The sequence below is a fragment of the Phodopus roborovskii genome, unplaced genomic scaffold (genome assembly GCF_943737965.1).
Source record: "Phodopus roborovskii unplaced genomic scaffold, PHOROB, whole genome shotgun sequence".
NCBI lineage: Eukaryota > Metazoa > Chordata > Mammalia > Rodentia > Cricetidae > Phodopus > Phodopus roborovskii.
Genome location: NW_026125888.1, coordinates 71,297 through 92,388, shown reverse-complemented (window position 1 = coordinate 92,388; position 21,092 = coordinate 71,297). Strand labels below are relative to the sequence as shown.

Here is a 21,092-nt window from a genome sequence, read left to right as displayed (position 1 = left end):
CGGAGTTAGAAGAAGCATGTTCAAGGAACATGATTAAACTACTAGAAGAAGATCTCCCCTGAGTTGTGTCTTCCTTGTTGATTGAGGTTGGGCGTGACATGATAAACCATCCCTGCAATGCAGGGATGAAGCCACCTTTGTCATTGTGGATGATTTCCCTGACGTGTGCCTGGATTTGATTTGCTAGTATTTTATTGAGGAGTTTTTCATTCGTGTTCATGAGGGATATTAGTCTGTAGTTCTCTTCCTTATTTGTATCTTTTTGTGTCTTGGGTACCTAGGTACTTGTGGCCTCATAGAATTTGGTAATGAGCCTTCTGTTCCTATTGTGTGGAACTATTGAGGAATATTGGTATTCGCTCTTTGGATTTCTGGTAGAAGTCTGCACTGCAGCCATCTTGCCCAGGGCTTTTTTTGGTTGGGTGGGTTTTGATGACTGCCTCAATTGTGTTAGACTCTATTGGTCTATTATCCAGAGGTTCCTCTCTCCCACAGCAGTGGGGCCTGGCTGGGACCCCAGGCCCTGCACCACAGTGCACTACAGGGACAGCCCAAGAGAAGGGACAATGTGCCTTCTATCCAATCCACCAAAGCCCACACAACCTTGGAGAGAGAATTTGAGAGCATGTGTGGGAGGAGCAGAGAGAGCTTGACAATTGCAGTGAGCATGCCCTGTTCAAGGAGCCAGAAGTGGAGATCAGGTCATGCATAGTGTGCTCATTTTTATTTGGGCGGGTTGTGCGTGGGGGAAGGGGTCGCAACGAGGCAGGCGGGGATAGTGTGCATGGGCTAATGTGTTTGTAGGGTTTTCTAAATGGACTGTCAAAGTGCACTATTAATGGTGAAAGGCTATATTAACGAGAGGTGAGGGGGTGTGTTGCACATGACATGAGCCAGTCGGTAGCTCCAGGAGGGCATGGAGGGGGCTTTTAGAGACAAATCAGGTGAAAGGGGAAGCGGATGGAAAGGAAGCTGGAGGGGTGGTGTGGAGGGATTGAAAACATGCTGTGCACATGCTAGCTAGGGATAGCCACATCAGAGTCTCAAGGATGACAGTGTCTCTGCCCCTTGAGTTAATGATATCAAGGTGGCGAGACATGGGGAGGCCCCCTGGGACCCTGGGCCCTACACCACAGTGCACTACAGGGACAGCCCAAGCAAAGGGACAATGTAACTTCTTACTAATCAACCAAAACCCATACAACCTAGGAGAGAGAGTATTTGAGAGCACCTGGGGAAGAGCAGAGTGAGCTTGAGTCTTGAACTGAGCATGCTCTGTTCTAGGATACCAGGTGGGCCTGAAGCACTGCACCATCCATCACAAACAGAGCAGTATGTGCCCAAATGAAGTAGAGCTGTGCATGAAGTGAAGGTGAGGGCAGCCAGGCCCAAGGGAGGGGACTGCAGAAGGCCTGTTTGCTGGGCTGTGGTGGTGGCATGGTGTGGTGAACTCGCCTAAGCCATGGCTCAACAGACAGTGGCAGTGGCAGTAGAGCTGGGATGAGTCATCAGTGCTGTGCTGAAAAGATGGCAGGGCTGTGAGTGGGCTGGGGCTGTGAGTGGCCTGCACTAGTGCTGGTGATTCTGAGTTTGCAACCTAGGAATGAGTGGTGCAGCCACTGCTTTGCTGGGCCTGTTTTCTGCCCACTCATAAAACCTTGGGCTTGCACATTTCCTCCTGGGTCTCCCTTTTTTGGTAGGGGCCTCCTTCCTGCTGCATGAGGCACAGAATGGACCCCATATCTAGCATTGCAAGATTACAGCAGACACACCCACCACTGCCTAAACTCCTGGCACTAGACTCCTGCATGGTAGTCCTTGTCATACCACTGCCTCTGTGAAGGTGCTGCAATGGAGTAAGGGCCCATGGCTGGAGATACGGGTGCTCCTGGAAATTATCTGGTCCATACCGTTGCTTACAGCTCCATCCAATGGTGCCTCTGTGGCCAGATATGCTGCTCGAGCCCAGGCCACCAGGAGAGTTGCAGGGCTAAACCAAGTGCCATTCCAGGCCAGATCATACAATCTGTGGCTACCTTGGTTGAACTCCATAGCTGATTGCTCACTAGTTTCCTCTCTCTTTGTTCTGCTCGACTAAGGGACAGAGGAGGGGCACTGAGGCCCCATGTGTGGGAGGATGCTTTAGCTTCACACACTTGATGGATTTTGGTTGCTGCTTTGGCCAGTGGTTCTGCTCAGATTTCTCCTAATAGTTGTAAACTCACAATCGTTCCCTGGCTGCTTAGAAACTTGCATCTGGAATTTCTTTTCAACTGAGAGCCATTTGTGTCCAAGGGTTTGTAATGAACCCCATGAATGCTACTGCTCTCTACATTTCCACCAATCGCCTAATGTTCAACCATGACCCTGGAGACCCCAAGGCATTTCAAGAGATTATCAGGATCCTTCCTTACTTGCGACAGTCTCTCTCTTCCTGTGTTTGTGGACATTTGCTACAAGATCCTATTGCACCCACCAAATCCACCTGTCAACAATATGTCTGCAAAACATGTAAAGGCAAGAAAATGATAATGAAAACTTCATGTAGCTAGTGCATAGATTATGAGCACTTTGAGGGAAACAAGCAGTTAAGCATCCTGGTAAACTGCTACAAGAAACTATGTGAATATATAACCCAGACAAGACTGGCACAGGACATAAGACAAACAATTGATTGTTCTTTTGATATTTTAGCTTTACTCAATGAAGGATCATTGTTTTGTGAGGACATAGAGAAACCTTCAGACTCATCCTTCACTCTGTGTTTGACACAGTCCCCTTTACCTTCAACCTCAGAACCCATAGCAGATCCCCATGCTAATTTATCTCCAAAGTCTGAAAGTGCCCTCAGCATTGCTATTGGCAGTACTGTTGTCAATGGTTTGCCTACTTACAAAGGGCTTCAATAGATAGATTTGGTATAAATATCCCCTCACCCGAACATCCAAATATGATCGACATGTATAATACTGTTGATATAAAAACTGAGGATCTGTATGAGAGCCTGTCACCTGTCTGTGACACGGTAGCCACTGATTTGTGCTCCACAAGTATTGATATCTGGAGTTTCTGTGAAGAGCCAAAACCTGGTGACTCTCTTTTGCTGAGTGATGAGAAAGTAATCCGCAGTTTAGAAACTGTTTCAAATACAGAGGTTGGATGTCCTAATTTGCATCCAAATTTGGAAGCCACTGTATCCAGTGAACCTTTTTTGCAGCTTTCTTCCAAGTCTCTTAGCCATAATATTTTTATGTCTACCAGCCCTATACCCCATGTGTTATCATGTACAGCAGCAACTCCAAAGGTAGCAAAGTTGAATCAAAAAAGAACCAGATATGAAAGATACAGTGAAAAAGTTAAGCCACTTCCAATTTCTACCATAATCAGAGGCACAACCCTTGGGGCATCTGCTCCTGAGACAGTAAAGCATGAAAGGAAAATCTTCCTTCAACCTATAGCTACTGTTTCCAATTGAGGTACAACACCCAAGACCACCAAAACTGTACTTTTATCTACTAAAAGCATGAAAAATTGTCATGAACATGGATCCAAGAAATCCCACTCTAAATCCAAGCCAGGTATTCTTTAAAAAGACTAGGCAGGAAAGGCAAAGATTCTTAGTCATCATGTTATGCCAGGAAGTCCTACCAAGTCTGTGTGCAAAAAGCCCCAGGGAAAGAAAGGATGTAAATGTGGGCATGCTATGCAAAATCCAGGTAATCTTACATGCAGCAGCCAGTACTGACATTGTTACTCTAACCAGAAAGCCTGTATTCATTGCAGATGCTGAAGGCTGCCAGAACTCCTACCCGGCCAATGGGGAGAAGAAGCTGGAGGCATTTGCTGTGCAAGTGAAGGCCTTGGAGCAGAGCAGACTCACATTGGGTGTTAATGTGACCAGCAATGCTGTGCGCAACACAAGTACCAGTACCAGTGTTATCAATGTCACTGGGTCCCCAGTAATGACATCTTTAGCTGCCAGTACAAATGATAACAAAAGTTTGAATGAAGCTATGGATATGAGATTTGAATGTTAACTCAATGGGTCTTGAAGCCTACCCTTGGTAGGAAATAGCTACAGTTTTATGGCAGCTATTCTGTTGGTTTAACTTGCCGGAATTCCTGCATATAGATCACTTGTATCATGTGTTTTCATTGCTAAGTTATATGTGTTAGTGTCGTGGAAACAGTGTGCAGATAATGGAGGGGTACCCTACAATTATATGTTCTTAGTTCTTACAGAACCTGAGAGTTTGAGAACAAATGCTGATACAAGATGCAACTGATTTATACAAAATGAACTTTGGCAAGGAAAATAACCTCATTGTTTTTGATCATGCTTTGTGCATAATCAAAGTTGATGATTAAATGTAAGGAAGTAGCATCAAGTAAGTTCATTAGGATTGTGCTAGTTTTTTTTTTTTTTTTTTTTTTAATAGTGATTAGTTTATCAGGCACAGCCTTCTGATTTCTGATGCCACAGAGAACTTTCTCCTGTTGAAAATTTGACGTGTTCAGCTCAACTTTTGCACTGACATAATACCGATTATGATCATGAAAATTGGCTACTGGCTTGTATGAAGCAGTTCTTAAATCAGCAGCATCAGCAGTATTATGAAAGAAAATTTCCCACTCATTAGGATGTCTTAAGAAATCTGTCTTTTACCTATATAATAAGAATTTTGTGACTCTAAAGACCCAATAAACTCTACCAGGGAAGTCCTACAGTTGATAAACACCTTGATCAAACTAGCAGGATACAAGATAAACTCAAAAAAATCAGTAGCCCTATTTTTTTCAGACGACAAAGAGACAGAGAAAGAAATCAGAGAAACATCACCCTTTACAATAGCCACAAGCAACATAAACTATCTTGGTGTAATGCTTACCAAACAAGTAAAAGACCTATATAATAAGAACTTTGTGACTCTAAAGAAAGAAATTAAAGAAGATACCAGAAAATGGAAAGACCTCCCATGCTCTTGGTTAGGTAGAATAAACATAGTAAAAATGGCAATCTCACCAAAAGCAATCTACAGATTCAATGCAATCCCCATTAAAATCCCACCACAATTCTTCACCGACCTTGAAAGGATAATAATCAACATTATATGGAAAAACAAAAGACCCAGGATAGCCAAAACAACCCTTTACAATAAAAGAACTTCAGGAGGCATCACCATTCCTGACTTTAAGTTCTACTACAGAGCTATAGTTCTGAAAACAGCTTGGTATTGGCATAAAAATAGACAGGAAGACCAATGGAATCGAATTGAAAATCCTGATATTAATCCACACACCTATGAACACCTGATTTTCGACAAAACAGCTAAAATTATACAATGGGGCAAAGACAGCATCTTCAACAAATGGTGCTGGCACAAAAGGATGAGGGTGTGTAGAAGACTGCAGATAGACCCATGTCTGTTGCCAAGCACAAAACTCAAGTCCAAATGGATCAAAGACCTCAACATCAATCCAGCCATATTGAACCTCTTAGAAGAGAAAGTAGGAGGTACCCTTGAACAAATTGGTATAGGAGAACACTTCTTGAATATAACTCCAGGGGCACAGACACTGAAAGAAACAATTAATAAATGGGACCTCTTCAAACTTAGAAGCTTCTGTAAGGCAAAGGACACACCCAGACCAAACGGCAGCCCACAGACTGGGAAAAGATTTTCACCAATCCTATATCCGACAAAGGGCTGATCTCCAAAATATACAAAGAACTCAAGAAACTAGTCAACAAAACACCAAATAACCCTATTAAAAAATGGGGTGCAGAACTGAAGAAAGAATTCTCAATGGAGGAAATCAAAAAGGCTGAAAGACACTTAAGAAAATGCTCCACATCCTTAGCTATCAGGGAAATGCAAACCAAAACAACTTTGAGATACCATCTTAACCCTGCAAGAATGGCAGGATTATTCTAAGAGATTCACATAAAGTCCCTCACAGAACTGGGAAGGGACAAGTCCCCCAGAGCTCAGGTGAAGTGGGGGAGGACAGCGAATGGAGAGAGAAGTAGAAGAAAATGAGGGGGAGGAAAGGAAAACATGTGCGACCAGGAATATTGAGCCTGGTTAGGAATAGAAGATAGGAAAAAGAGAGAGACAGACAGAGACAGAGAGAGAGAACATAAAAGAGGGAGCCAATATTGGTTTGAAGATAAAATTGAACACAAAGAAAGGTCGAGAGAAGTATAAGACTGCTCCCAACTAACAAGTTGAGCTTACGGGGAAAGGCTATCATAAATGCCCTTCCCAGAGAGTGAGATCAACAACTAACTTCTCCAGGGCGCCCTCAACTAATGCCTGTTGAAAACAGGATGAAACACCCATACATAAACACTGAGTCAAACTAGAACCGAGATGCAGATGGAGAGGACAAGACCATGCTGCAGAAACACATAGAGACAGCTTACCTCAACAAGGAGGAGCTAATGGCCACTAGACTGATAGCTGGGAAGCCAGCATGGGACTGACTCAGGCCCCCCTGATTATGGGTCTCAGCCAGAAGGACTGAGCAGTCAAAGAGACCTCAGAGAGTGGAGCCAGGAAGTATCCCTGGTTCACAAAAGAACTTTGCGAACATATCCCCCATGGAGGGATAACTGCCTTAAACTAGAGACAGGAGAGAAGTCCTAGTCCCTACTTCCCAAGACCTGTCAGATCTACATGACCCCAACTGGATGGCACTCCCCTACATATGGAATTGGGGTGGGGGGGATTGGAGGGGAGGGTGTTTAGAGTGCATGTGAGAGGGCAGAGAGGGTAAAAAGGGAGGGAAGGAGGGAGGGAGGGCTGGGGGGAGGGAGCGATGGAGGGAGAGGGAACTGGGATCGACATGTAAAATAATAAAAATGCTTTGACTCCAAAATTTAAGTTGATGGACAAGTTACTGGGGAAAATGATTTCTATTTTTGTTTCCACAGAAAATGAAAAGATGTGGATTCCTTTCAGCCTAATGTGGTTTGATCACGCCAGACCGCCTGAAACAGAGTACAAGCTGATCCTACATTCAAAACAGCTGGACAAAACAGCCCTACAGACTACAGCCAGGATATCTGAATCTTCTTCGAATCCCCCAAGACAGCGCCCCTTACTAGCAGGAAGTATTTTGGAAATAACGACGCCCAAATTCCCAAATATTGTGTATAAATGTTTGTTTTCATTTAATTGGACTGTTATATAAAATTAAATAAAATTAAAAAAAATTATAAAAAAAATCTGTCTTTTAAAAGAAAGATGTCTTTAAAAAGTGAACAAATAAATTCTGTCTTACCACTAATGTTAAGCAGTTTATACTTTAAATATTTGAGTTCAGCCCCCTTTCTAATTTCTGACTCACTTCTATGAAAAAATTTTAAGTCCTTTCATTTGAGCAATGTTCTATTTGTTAAATAAAGTGAAGGGTCGTTTTATTCTGAACATAATTGAATTTATATAGTTCATAACATATTTTATAAAATATAAAATTATTTAAAAATTGGGTTATACTTAGAATAATTTTGGAATAATGCCCTAAATGTTCCCAGATTTGTACATTATATTTATAGCCATTGATGATTTATTTGATTTTTTTTTCCTGTTTATTTGCCACAGTCATTACATTGAATATGCTCCCTTTTTTCTTTGTCTTTTTTTTCCTTTTTTGTATTTTTGCTTTTGAAGGGTGCTGTTCATAAGGAAGGCTTCTTTATCAAGGACTTAATAAAATGCCTTTGATGAACCTTGTGCATTTAGGTGGGTGTAAATCTTGGAATATTTTCTTTAGAATATTATTTTGCATGTAAATGGAAACTGTGTTTGAATTTTCATGTATTTCTTTCTATTAACTTTATGGGGAAGACAAACATTCTGTTGAAGGGAAGTCTAGTCAGTTCCTTGAAAATGCATGGCCCAAGTTAACAAGGACTGACTAGGTGTAGAGATAACCCTGTGATTTCAAAAACTTGCTGGTTTGTCAGGGCAAATTTCAAGAAAATTTCTGCTAGGGAAGTTCCAGTTTCTGCTGCATTCACCATCTATTGAGATCTGATGTGTGAAGTTGTTTTGATTTGGCACACAACATGTTCAATGATGGTTACTCACCTCATAAAGACATGGATAAGCATCTATTGGACACAGAGCAGATGACACCTCTTGTTGTGTAGTGTATCCTGGTGTTCTTTCCTGTTAATGTGGTCAAGAAGGAATAGGAAGTTGAGGACAGGGAAAGAATATTTCCGAAGAAGAAAAGAGATACCCTAAAAGAGGGAGCCATTATAGACTTAAGGAGAAATCTGGCACTGGGAAAATGCCCTGAGACCAACAATGATGAAAACAACAAATATTGCAATCAACAGTGGAGAGGCTATCATTAATCCCCTTCCAAGATAATGAGATTAATGACTACCTTATATGCCATCCTGGAGCCTTCACCTAATTGTAACGAGTAGGGTTTTTCTGCCCACCATCTGGTCTTGTCCTGCTGCCACGCCGCCAGCCCCAAATAATGCACAGAGACTCTGTATTTGATACAATGCTATTGGCCAGGTGCTAGTTTCTAATCGGCTAGCTCTGTCTTAATTATTAACCCATTTCTATGTATTTCCATGTGGTCTTACCGAGAGCGGAGGAATGGCGGTTCTGTTCTCTCCAGGCTCTCCATCCTGACTCCTCCTTACTACTTCCTCTTTCCTCCTTGTCTCCTAGTCTCAACTATCTTATTTCCTATTGGCCAACAGTGTTTTATTCATTAAACAGTATGAGAAACATATACAGAATGACATCTCCCATCATCTCCTCTTTTCTGTCTAAATAAAAAGAAGGGTTTTAAGCTTAACATATCAAAATATATCACATAACAGTTATCAAATAAGAATCACAGTTAACAATATTTAGTCCATTAACATTTAGCAAGATTAAAAGAAAGTATTCTATCATCTATCCTATATTTGTGAGTCTAAAGTCATATATGTAACTTATCTTTAAGCATAACTAAGGAAAACTCTAACCATAACTATCTGTCTTCAACTCCATCAAAGACCACAGAAGGATAATATATAAACTCTAGATATGATAGAGACATCTTGCCTGGTTAGTCAACCGAAGTTCTTCTGTAATTTTCCATCTTCAGCCCATAGGCCATAGTGTGTCTAGTAGACTCTTCAGCAAAGCAGGGAACTTTAAACTGTCTTCTTGTATTGGCAGTTCTTCAGTCACTTTTCTCTGTGTCCTTCAGACTGTCTGGCAGACTCTTCCATGAAGCAGGAACTCTATAGCAATGTCCATCTTGAATCAGCAATCACTATTTCTGTGGGTCCTTCATGTCCAGTTTATATAGCACAAAGTCAAACAGTCCAGACAAGAGCAGTGTCTTGTCCAAATGGCTAGTCTTGCTATATTGAAAGTAACCTCCATAACAAGTTTCTTCAATGTCCATCTTTATCTTCCTTTTTGACGAAGGTGGTATTGCCAGGAGCATTTATGTCTCATTGTCGAGAAAAACCCTAAACCATTTTAAATGCCATATTCTGTAGGTCTTTGAAAGGTTTGAAGAATTCCTATCTCAAATACATCTCTGTGTATCTTGAAAACCTAACTAACTTAACTCTAAGCTTTGACTATCATAGGTAATTATCTATAATCTGTATGTACTACATTATACATTATACATAAATGAGCTATATAAACACAATACCTAAACAAGAGAAATATACATATCACAAAATTGACCTTAAATTGTATCAATAAATGAACATCCATTCCAAAATACATATCTATACCATAATTCCCTTTTTACCTTTAAAAAGATATTGGTTGTGATCATTATCCATTTATAACTAACACCATTTTAATGAAAACAAACATTTATAAACAATATTTGGGAATTTGGGCATCGTTCTTTCCAAACTACTTCCTGCTGATAGGTGGCGCTGTCATGGGGGAATCCTAAGAACACGCAGAAATCCTGGTTGTAGTCTGCGAGGCTGCTTTGTCCAAGCTGTTTGGAATGTTGGATCACCAGCGACTCTGTTTCAGGGGGCCTGGCTTGATCAAACCACATTAGTCTGGAAGGAATCCACAGCTTTTTATTTTCTGTGGAAACAAAAATAAAAATCCTTTTCCCCAGTAACTTGTCCTTAGACTTAAATTTTGGAGTCAAAGCATTTTTAAAATATATAAATTGAATTAATTCAGCAGCATTTGTTTTAACAGTTGTTTCCTCAGCAGTCAAACAATGCAAAGACAATGTAATACCATACAGTAACCAGATTCTCTCTGAGCTTTTCATCTTTGCGTGGCTTTATTATTACTCTGTTTCTTTTACTTTTTATTTATTCATTTTTTGAGACAGGGTTTCTCTGTGTAACTCTTATCTGTCCTGGAATTCACTCTGCATACCAGGTTTACTTGGAATCACAGAGATCTGCTTGCCTCTGTCTACCAAGTGCTGGGATTAAAGGTGTGTGCGACCACACCCAATTCCTGTCTTTTTAAAACCATTTTCTTTTTCTCTCCCAAACCTATGTATTTTTTAAAACACACTGTAAAACTTTAGAGGTTTTTCTTCATATGAATCTGTCTTTACTGTAAATCTTTATCTTTTTCTGGCCACAAGTCTTTTGTCTGGTAAACAACAACATTGCTGAAATGAAAATCATAGCTGTGTCAGCCACTGTTTATCAAAGATGGCGGTGGCGGGTACTTTTACTGCCAGCACTGAAAGCTGTGCTCACCGCCTTGGTCTGCGCTGCCATCTCCAAGCATGCTGCCAGCTTGGAGATGTGGTCACTGCCATTGGCAGCTATCATACACACCAATAAATTGTTAGCAGAGTTTCTTAAAAGCTATGCGGTTTTTTTGCCGCTCATGCTGAGTCAGGAATCCTCCCTTAAAGGAGCCGCGCAAATATCTGCTTGTCTCTTGCAAAGCAGATTCCAACCAAGAAAAATGCTGCTATCAAAAAACCTTGCTTGTCTCTGTTCTTTTGTTTGTAAAACCCCTTTTTAAGCTTTTGTTAAATTTTAAGTGGAAGTTCTTATTAGCCACGTGGGCGCCATTTGTAACGAGTAGGGTTTTTCTGCCCGCCGCCACCTGGTCTTGTCCTGCCGCCAAGAAGCCAGCCCCAAATAATGCACAGAGACTCTGTATTTGATACAATGCTATTGCCCAGGTGCTAGTTTCTAATCGCCTAACTCTGTCTTAATTATTAACCCATTTCTATGTATTTCCACATGGATGTGGATCATATGGATATATACCAGAGAGAGGAATTGCTGGTATATGTGGTGGACTGATTCCCATTTTCCTGAGGAACTGCCACACTGATCTACAAAATGGCTGTAGATGTTTGCACTCCCACCATTAATGGAGGAGTGTTCCCCTTTCTCCACATCCTCTCCAGCATAAGTTGTCATTGGTGTTTCTAATTATAGCCATTCTGACAGGAACAATTTGGTATATCAGAATTGTTTTGATTTGCATTTCTATGATGACTAAGGATATTGAGCACTTTCTTAATTGTCTCTTAGCCATTCTGTTTGCCTCTAGTGAGAATTCTCTATTCAGTATGTACCTCAATTTTTAATTGGATTAGTTGGTATTCTGGTGACTGGTTTCTAAAATTTCTTTGTATAATTTGGAGATCAACCCTCTGTCAAATGGGGGTTTTGTGAAGACCATTTCCCATTCTGTGAGTTTCCATTTGGACTTGTCAACTGTATCCTTTATATTACAGAAATTTCTCATTTTAAGGAGGACCATTATTAATTGTCAATCTCAATGTCTGTGCTATTGGTGTTATGTTCAGGGAGCAAACCCATGAAAATTTTTTTTTAAGGATACCTCCCACTTTCTATTCTAAGACCTTCAGTGTGGCTGGATTCATGTTGAAGTCTTTGATCCATTTGGACTAAAGATTTGGGCATGGCAATTGACATGGTTGTATCTGCAGTCTTCTACACACCATTATCCAGTTGTGCCAGCACAATTTGTTGAAGGTACTTTCCTGCTGTCATTATATTATTTAAATGTCTTTGTCAAAATCAGGTGTTCAGAGGTGTATTTGTTAATATACGGATTTTCTATTCAATTATATAGACCTGTGTGTCAATTTTTGGGACAATACCAAGCTGCGTTCAGGACTACAGCTCTATATTAGATCTTGAAGTTGATGATGGTGATGACTCCTGATGTTCCTTTATTGTACATGGTTGTCTTGTCTATTCTGGGTCTTTCCTTTTTCCATATTAAGTTGACTATTATTTCTTTCAATCTCACTGTAGAATTGTGATGGGATTTTGATGGGGATTGCATTAAATCTGTAGACTGCTTTTGGAAAGATTGCCATTTTTACTATGGTTATCCTACCTATATATGAACATTGAACATCTTTCCATTTTCTGGAATCTTCTTTAATTTATTTCTTTAAAGACACACACTTCTTAGTATATAGGTTATTCACTTGTTTGCCCAGAATTTCCCCAAGATAATTTATGTGTTTTTGGCTATTATAAAAGGATTTTTTGAGTTAATCTTATCATTTTTTTAATATTACATATCAATCCCAGTTCCCTCTCCCTCCCTTTCTTCTTCCTTCACTCTTATCCTCTCTGCCCCCTCACATGCACCCTGACCACCCTCGCCTCCCATCCCCCACCCCAAATTCCACATGTAGGGCAATGCTATCCAGGTGGGGTCATGTATCTGTCAAGTGATTTGAAGTAGGGACTAGGACTTCTTTTCTCTCTCTAGTTTAAGGGAGTATCCCTCCATGGGGAATGTGTCCACAAGGTGCTTTTGTGCACCAGGAATACATACCAGTTCCACTGTCTGAGGTCCCTTGGACTGCTCTATCCTTCTAGCTGAGACCCATATTCAGGGGGTCTGAGTCAGTCCCATGTTGGATTCCCAGCTATCAGTCTGGGGATCCTATTAGCTCTTTCTCCTGTTCAGGTACCCTCTCTCTATGTGTTTCTGCAACCTAAACATAGTAAGAGAAATATAAAGTAAAGCAACAGCCAACATCAAACTGAATGGAGAGAATTATAAGGCAATTCCTCTAAAATCAGGTACATGACAAGGTTGCTTACTCTCTCCATATCACTACAGTATTGTACTAGAATCTCTAGCTAAAGCAATAAGAAAACAAAATGATATCATGGGGATCCAAATGATATCATGGGGATCCAACCTGTCTCTATTTGCAAGTGATATGATAGTTCACATAAGCGACCCAATAAACTCTACAAGGGAACCCCTACAGATGATAAATACTTTCAGCAAATCAGCAGGATACAATATAAACCCAAAAAAAAAAATCAGTAGCCCTACTTTATTCAGTTGACATAGAGGCAGAGAAATAAATCAGAGAAACATCACACTTTACAATAACCACAAACAACATAAAGAATCTTGGGGTAAAACTTACCAAACAAGTGATAGACCTATATAATAAGAACTTTGTGCCTTTAAAGAAAGAAATTAAAGAAGATACCAGAAATGGAAAGATCAAGCATGCTCTTGGATAGGTAAGATATATACAGTAAAAATGGCAATCTTGCCAAAAGCAATCTACAGATTCAATGCAATCCCCATTAAAATGCCACCACAATACTTCACTGACCTTGAAAGGATAATAATCAACTTTATATGGAAAAACAAAAGACCCAGGCTAGCCCAAACTACCTTGTACAATAAAAGAACTTCAAGAGACATCACCATCACTGAGTTTATGCTCTATCAAAGAGCTATAGTTATAAAAACAACTTTGTATTGGCACAAAAATAGACAGGTAGACCACTGGAATCGAATTGAAAATCCTGATATTAACCCACACGCCTATGAACACCTGATTTTCAACAAAACATCTAAAAGAATACAATGTGGTGAGGAAAGCATCTTTAACAAATGATGCTGGCACAGTTGGATGATGGTGTGTAGAACACTGCAGTTAGACCCATGTATATCACCATGCAAAAAAACTTAAGTCCAAATTGATGAAAGACTTCAATATCAATTCAGCCACACTGATCCTATAAGAAGAGAATGTAGGAGGTACCCTTGAAGAAATTGGTATAGGAGACCAGTTCCAGAACATAACTCCAGGAGCACAGACACTGAGATCAATAATTAATAAGTGGGACCTGCTCTAACTGAGAAGCTTATGTAAGGCAAAGATCACAGTGGACAATACCAAATGGTAGCCCACAGACTGGGAAATTATTTTTACCAATCCTACATTTGACAAAGAGCTGATCTCCAAAATATACTAAGAACTCAAAAAACTAGCCAACAAAACACCAAATAACCCTATTAAAAAATGGGGTGCAGAACTGAAGAAAGAATTCTCAACAGAGGAAATCAAAAAGGCTGAAAGACACTTAATAAAGAGCTCCACATCCTTAGCTATCAGGGAAATGGAAATCAAAACAACTTTGAGATATCATCTTACTCCTGCCAGAATGGCTAAAATTAGAAACACCAATGACAACTAATGCTGGAGTGGATTTGGAGAAAGGGGAACACTCCTCTAGTGTGCTGGTGGGAGTGCAAACTCGTACAGCCATTTGGGAGATAAGTATGGCAGTATGAACAGAGAGTTGACACACATCAGATATTTTTCTCTCTGGGATCTCATGTAACTGAACATCTTTTGGCTGAAGATCTTACCAAACATCCCCTTCCATGTGAATTTTCTCTAGCCCTCAGAGTTTATTGTTACATGAAAAGTGCACAACTTCAGCACACTGCTCACATACATGGGGTTTCTGTGAAGGGTGATTCATGATTTAAAAGGTACATATGAAGGCTTTAGTGTTTGATTCCTTCACAGAGTTTCCTCAATTATGTGTTATTTTATCACTTTTGAGAGTACAGTAGCCCATCACTCACCATGTTGTGCCTTTCTGTTTTCCCTTGCTCAAAGCACAGAACACAAAATGAGTGGTGCCAGATTCTCTCCAATCCAAGCCTGAAGCCTGGGACAGGAAAGGCCCTGCAATTGGCAGGTTGCTGAGGGCCCTGATTGGCTGATAAGGGTGGGTGACTGGAGCACCACCCAGATGGTTACAGTGGGCTTAAAGACACACCCCAGACAAAGGACCTTTTCAACATGAGCAGTGACATGATTTGTATAGCACTTGGCACTGACTACAAAGCAGGCGCTGCTCTCTTGCTGCACTCCATAGGCTTTTCCCCTTCTTCCTCCTGGGTACAAAGTGGCTAGCTAGCTTATACAGCCCACTAGACTTACTACTATGTGCATAGAGTAATTTTCTGTCAAAAAGCTGAGAGCCCAGAATGTTAACTACAAAGAGAGATTTGGGGATACAAAAAGTGGTGTTTGTTTTGTGGCATTAAACTGAGCTCAGTGTAAACACAATGAGGTTGTCACAACAGCCCAAGTGGGGACTGTGTAGCAATGGCTGAGAGGAATCTCGAATGGCTACCTGTCCAGAGCATCACACCACATGTGTTTATGTCTCCTGGGAAAAAATGGCCAGGTCCCTGCAGGCTCTTACTTGGTGGGTTGATTGGAATGGGTGCTGGGCGTATTTTGTGCTATGGCCATGATAACAATAATGCTTTTGATCCTGGGTGTTTTGGCCTGTAGCTCCACTGTTAGTTCAAAGATGCCTGGAGAACACTTAGATATAGTTTCAGAAACTGAAAGAGATACAGACTTAACAATCAGTAAATGGATGTTGTCCTCTGTGTCCTTACTTACAATACTCACAGTGCAGGTTGAGACTCCAGGTGTCAGCCCTAGGCCTGATAAATTAATATAACTTAAGCTTTTGAAATTCTCTCCCTAGAAGACCCTATGTGTCAATAGCCAACCCTCAGCAAAGCTGCTGTGGAATTTAGTAAAAGGAAAACAGTACAAGAGTTCTTAACAATATTGTTATAAGTTTATGACTATCCTCTAAAATTAGTAGATCAATGTAAGAGTTCTTATCAATGCTGTTAAAAGTTTACTGCTAAAAGACAATTACTTTTCTCTAAACTCAGTAAACCAAATCTCTGGTACACTGACCACAAGCAGGCAAAAATAAGTGTTTTTTTTTGATCTCATGCTTCAAAGGAATTACTGATATTTTTATAATATGTCTGTAAATTGCGACCAAAGATCTGTTCCTTGAACTTTCTGTATAAATACCCAATACTCTAAAGTAAAAATAGCAGCAGTTGCAAATAGCAGCATCCTCGAGTGTGTTAGTGTCTGTCTGTCAAACCAAAGCCACTCCTGACCTGGTCATCTGAGTTTTAGTCCCCATGCAGACCCATAACCCACTGACCAGTCTGTAGAATGAGGTGTTATTGGACAGGTTGTACAGGAACTTCCAACTGTCAGGAAATAAAAGCAGGTACCAGATCAAAAAGATGATAATTTTCTTTCTCTCATCAGAAAGCTTGGTCATTGCTCTATAACTGTAGGAGTTTTATTCCTGAACCTCATAAAAACCACTTAACAAACACAAAATTATAAAAAGACTATTCTTCATGGAAAGTTGAAAATTTAGAGAGGAATGGAGCTAGGAAGATTTTTGTGTATGACCACTACTGCTAGCCAGCACATCTTACTCAGTGAGCAGTTTTAAACAATCTGCATTATTCAAGAATTCAAGCTTTGTAAGACCCTCAGAATGAGGAGTCTCCCAGTTTCCGTCAGTATCCCCAAGAACTCAATGTCCAGTCCAGTTGCTGCAACATGCAAGAGGCTTTAATGAACAGGAAACATTTGTGCAAAGGGGCCCCTCCAGCATGCAGACTAGTGAGAAGCCATCTCCCCCCTCCACCGGGCACAGGTGTTTTTAAAGGCAAAACCCCCAAGCTTAGGGAGGGGGTGGGACCCTCTGTCCATTGAGTACATGACCCTTTGAGGCTGGTCTCCCTATTAGGGTCAACAGACCTTAGGGCCTCAGGGTGTGCTAATTAATCTTGTCTGGGCAAACCGGAGGTGCAGTTATCTCTTTGCTTCTTAAGGACCCCATTCACCACCTGCTGACTCACAAGAAAGGAGGGGCAGTGTAAATTCTTGGAATCTTGTTTTCTCAGGTCCTTGTGAGGGGAAGTTAGCAGATTCCAAGGAACAGATATTGCTAGGGGTTAACTTTCCAGGTTAGTATGTCCTTCATTTAAAGTGGGGCGTTTCTCTAACTTTACTTTTTTGTCTTTCACGCCCTGTATCTTATCTCTAGAGAGTAAAGTTCTAGTAATCTGATCTACAAAGCACCCCACCCAGAACCCGCACTTTCCCCACCCTGTGTCCTACTGCGCCCACTGCTCCACTGGTCTGGTTGAGCACTGGGACAGAGAGCGGGTCAAAAAAAAACACCTCCACCTCCGGAAAATTTCTTGGACCTGCTTTGAAAATACTGGACCCATCTATCCCGCTGGAGCAACCAGAGTGCCCGCCTGCCTGATGTTTGTCCGTCATTACTGAGGCTCTGCCAGGGGAGAGACCTCCTAGAGTGACTGGAACAGACAGAGTTACAGACATTGAGCACCTCTCACAACTCTGTCCCCAGGAACTCCTTCTCAAACACACGGTTCCGGGACTGTCCCCTGCACCGCTCACAAGCGGCTGCGATCTCAGGACTTCCGCCTTCCGGTCACGAACTAAAGCTTCCGGTTCGTGGCTGTCAGTGTCCCCGGAAGACACACATGGAAAACATGCTTCTAGTTCCACCCGGCCAAACTGACACACGATTTCCGCTTGTGAACCAAGGACGTCAGGCTTCCAGTCACTGACTTGAGCTTCACACAAAATGGTCCCCAGGAAAGGTTGCAACGAAGAGATGCACAACTTGAGTTCCACCCGTGAAGTAAACAGGACGGAGTGCGCTGCGGCCTGAGTTCCGCTTTCGGCACATTACTTCCGCTTACGGATGGTGCAGCATGCGATTCCCTGCCCACCGGGCGGCGATTAAATCGGATCCGCTTTCGGCCCAGGAAGGGAATTGATCGCATCGGACATTGCGGGCCCGATAGGAAACGCCTTAAGGGACGGGACTAACAGGTCCAAGTGAACAGGTCAGAAACGGCTGATTCCGACCGCAAAAGAGGCAGCACAGAGCATATTCCCTGTCACTCATCGAGGCGGTAGGTGGGACTTCCGGGTGCGGCGAACAGGGCAGAAACAGAGATCGCAACCCTAGGTCCGTGCACCCCTCTGGTTTTCCCTGTTTCCCTGTTTATGCCACGGTTGGCAGCAGGGTTCCTGTTGCCGGGGAAACCGGGTTGGGACTTCCTGCAACATGGTAAATCGGGGCGGGACTTCTGCGTGGAAGCTTTGACCAGGAATTAATGACTTAGAGAGGTTCCCAGGGGATGGGCGGTGTCACGGGAGCCGTGATGTCAGAGGAGTTACAGGCGTGGCCTGTAGGGCACACAGCTGTCAATCAAACACCTGTCATTCAGTCATTCATTCACTCATTCATTCAGTCATTCACTCAGCCACTCATTCATTCAATCACTCATTCATTCAGTCAGCATTAATTCATTTCTCAGTCTTCACTCTTCATTCAGTCATTCATTCAATCATTCATTCATGTAGTCATTCATTCATTGATTCAGTCATTAATTAGTTCATTCAGTCATTCATTCACTCATTCAGTCAAAGGTCAGTCATTCATGAAGTAATTCAGTCATTTCAGTCATTCATTCATTAGCTCATTCATTCATTCATACATTCATTCATTTACTCATCCATTCAGTCATTAACTCATTAATTCATTGTACAATCATTCATTCATTCAATCACTTCCTGTGTGTGCTGGAGGCGGGACTTGCGGTCCCTGAGGCTAAGGCTCTGACATAGACAGGCAGTAGGCAGGATTTCCTGTTTCCTTTTACCTACACTGTAGCCCATGGTCATCTTGAACCCCGCCGTCTTTTTTGCACACCCAGGGGCAGGAAATAAGTCCCATCATCTCAGAGGAACCGGAATTGGTTGTCTCAAGCCGGAAGTGGACAATTTCTGGTCCCTCCCAGAACGGAAGTGAACCCCCCAGACCGGAAATGTGCGATCCTTTCAACATGGAGCTGGTTCCACTCACCAGGCTGCTGCAGGGGAAGAGGGTGGTGCTGGCGAGCAGCTCCCCCAGGAGGCGGGACATCCTGTCCTCCATGGTGACTTCCAGGGGCAGGGCCTGCTCTGGGATTGTCAGCTGTGACTTCCAGGGGTGGGGCCTGCTGTGACTGACAGCACACCACCCCCCCCCAGGGACTGCAGTTCGAGGTCGTACCCTCCCACTTCCAGGAGTCCCTGGAGAAGGTGAGATTTCTGGCTCCGCCCGAATATGCCCGGGAGACAGCAAAGCTGAAGGCTCTGGAGGTGGCGTCGGGGCTGTGCAGGGTGAGGATGGCCCCATCCCTTCTGGTCAGGTGGTAGGCCACACCCCTTCCTTTCGAGGCCCCGCCCACAAGCCTCACCCCGCCCTCTGCTCTGCAGGACCTGCACCCTCCTGATGTCATTATTGGAGCTGACACCATTGTGGTGAGTGAGGCCCTGCTCCTTCCGGCCCTGCCCGCCCTGCCCTTCACTGACCCGGCCCCTTGGCGTCTGGCTCCGCCCACTGCAGGCCGTGGATGGCGTCATCCTGGAGAAGCCAAAGGACAAGGATGATGCCTACAGGATGCTGCGCAGGTGGGCGGGGCCTGAAGGGGCGGGGCAGACCCACCCAGGGCAGAGTGGGCGGGGCCTCTGCATGGAGCACCAGCCTCTGCCCACCCCAGCCCTGCCCCTTGCCAACCACGCCCTGTCCCGCCTTCCCTGGCCCCGCCCAGGCTGAGTGGCCAGCAGCACAGTGTCATCACCGGTGTGGCCATCTTGAGGCCACTGTGGCGGAGGCAGCTTCAGGAGCCGAGTTCCACATGCCCAGAGGCCCCAGAGGCGGAAGGGGACCCAGAAGCAGAAGTGGAATTGTCACTGTTCCACGAAGAGACCCGTGTGACATTCTCGCGGCTATCGGAGCCACTGCTGTGCGAATACGTGGAGAGCGGGGAGCCTCTGTGAGTGGGTGCGGGGTGGGGTGGGTGGGGCCAGGAAACCTGGAAGTGAGGCCTGAAAAGGAAGAGTTGTCCCCGGCGGGCGTGGGTGTGGCTGAGCATGGCACCTGGTGTGACCTCGTCCCTGCCTTGCACCCAGGGACAAGGCTGGCGCCTACGGGCTTCAGGCGCGAGGTGGTGCCCTAGCAGAGCGCGTGGAAGGAGATTTCTTCAATGCCGTGGGGTTTCCACTCAACCGCTGCATTCGTGAGCTGGCTGCCATCTTCCCGGATGTGGGACCACAAGTCCCTGTCAGCCAGCGTCCGGCCACACCCCAATAATGAGGATTGTAGATGGAGAGTGAGTATGTGAGTGACTGTCTGGGCGGGAATTCTGGTGAGAGAGTGACTGAAGGGGCGGGTCTTCTGGTGAGTTTGTGAAGCAGTGACCCATTTCCCATGATGCCCTTGGTGCATTGTGTTTGATTGACAGAGCAAGGTTCCCTCAAGTGCATCACTTCCCAGTGCTAGGACACAGGACATGGGGTGAGGTGTGTGGAGGCAGGGTTAGGGGACAGGCCCACCGAGGGGAGTACACCTAAACCCGCCCCTGTGGCCCTGCCCCTCCTGATGCCCCACCCTCACCATCTCCATGGGCCCTGCCCTTGCCCCCACTGGGTCCTGCATGAGCAGCTTCACCATCAGATGCCTGTGATGGACATTTGACATCAGGAGCAGGGTCAGGGGAGGCCCCACCCCCTGCCCGCACTCTGATTTGCATATTCAAGAGCTGCCTGGAGACTCAGAAGACATCAAGTACAGAAACTGCTGGGGTTAATTTGCATGGCCACACCTCCAAATGACCTAACCTGCATGTATTTGCAGGTCAAAGTCCCAAACAGATGGGAATACTTGCATTCATTTGCATAGCAAAAGCATGCAAAGCAGCACAAATTTGCATATTAAAGTGTATTTCCGAAACTGGGGTTTGCTCATTTACATACTCAAATGTGAAGCCCCAATCAGACTTCCAGATTTTCAGGCACTGTGCTTATTTGCATAATCAAAATTACTAGTGCATCCTTTACATAACAGTTTAGTAGCCTCATTT

At 43.4% G+C, this 21,092-nt stretch overlaps 1 protein-coding gene and 1 pseudogene across 1 annotated transcript; both read left to right on the top strand.

Annotated features, from left to right (window-relative positions):
- Positions 1 to 2,303: 2,303 nt before the first annotated feature.
- Positions 2,304 to 4,037, top strand: LOC127217907 (E3 ubiquitin-protein ligase MSL2-like; annotated as a pseudogene).
- A 14,976-nt stretch (positions 4,038 to 19,013) lies between these two features.
- Positions 19,014 to 20,835, top strand: LOC127217908 (probable bifunctional dTTP/UTP pyrophosphatase/methyltransferase protein). Its single transcript, XM_051178900.1, has 6 exons — positions 19,014 to 19,124; positions 19,219 to 19,350; positions 19,408 to 19,491; positions 19,577 to 19,641; positions 19,782 to 20,006; positions 20,143 to 20,835. Exons 1-6 carry the CDS (start codon positions 19,014 to 19,016, stop codon positions 20,321 to 20,323), a joined length of 798 nt encoding a protein of 265 aa, XP_051034857.1. The 3' UTR covers positions 20,324 to 20,835.
- The last annotated feature ends 257 nt before the right edge of the window (positions 20,836 to 21,092 follow it).

What these genes read in the sequence shown, in the direction of transcription:
- LOC127217908 (XM_051178900.1), top strand. Translation starts at nt 19,014, where the DNA reads ATGTGCGATCCTTTCAACATGGAGCTGGTTCCACTCACCAGGCTGCTG. An exon ending in GGGACATCCTGTCCTCCATG is followed by an intron (nt 19,125 to 19,218) that starts GTGACTTCCAGG and finishes ACCCCCCCCCAG; the next exon opens with GGACTGCAGTTCGAGGTCGT. An exon ending in GTGGAGAGCGGGGAGCCTCT is followed by an intron (nt 20,007 to 20,142) that starts GTGAGTGGGTGC and finishes CCTTGCACCCAG; the next exon opens with GGACAAGGCTGGCGCCTACG.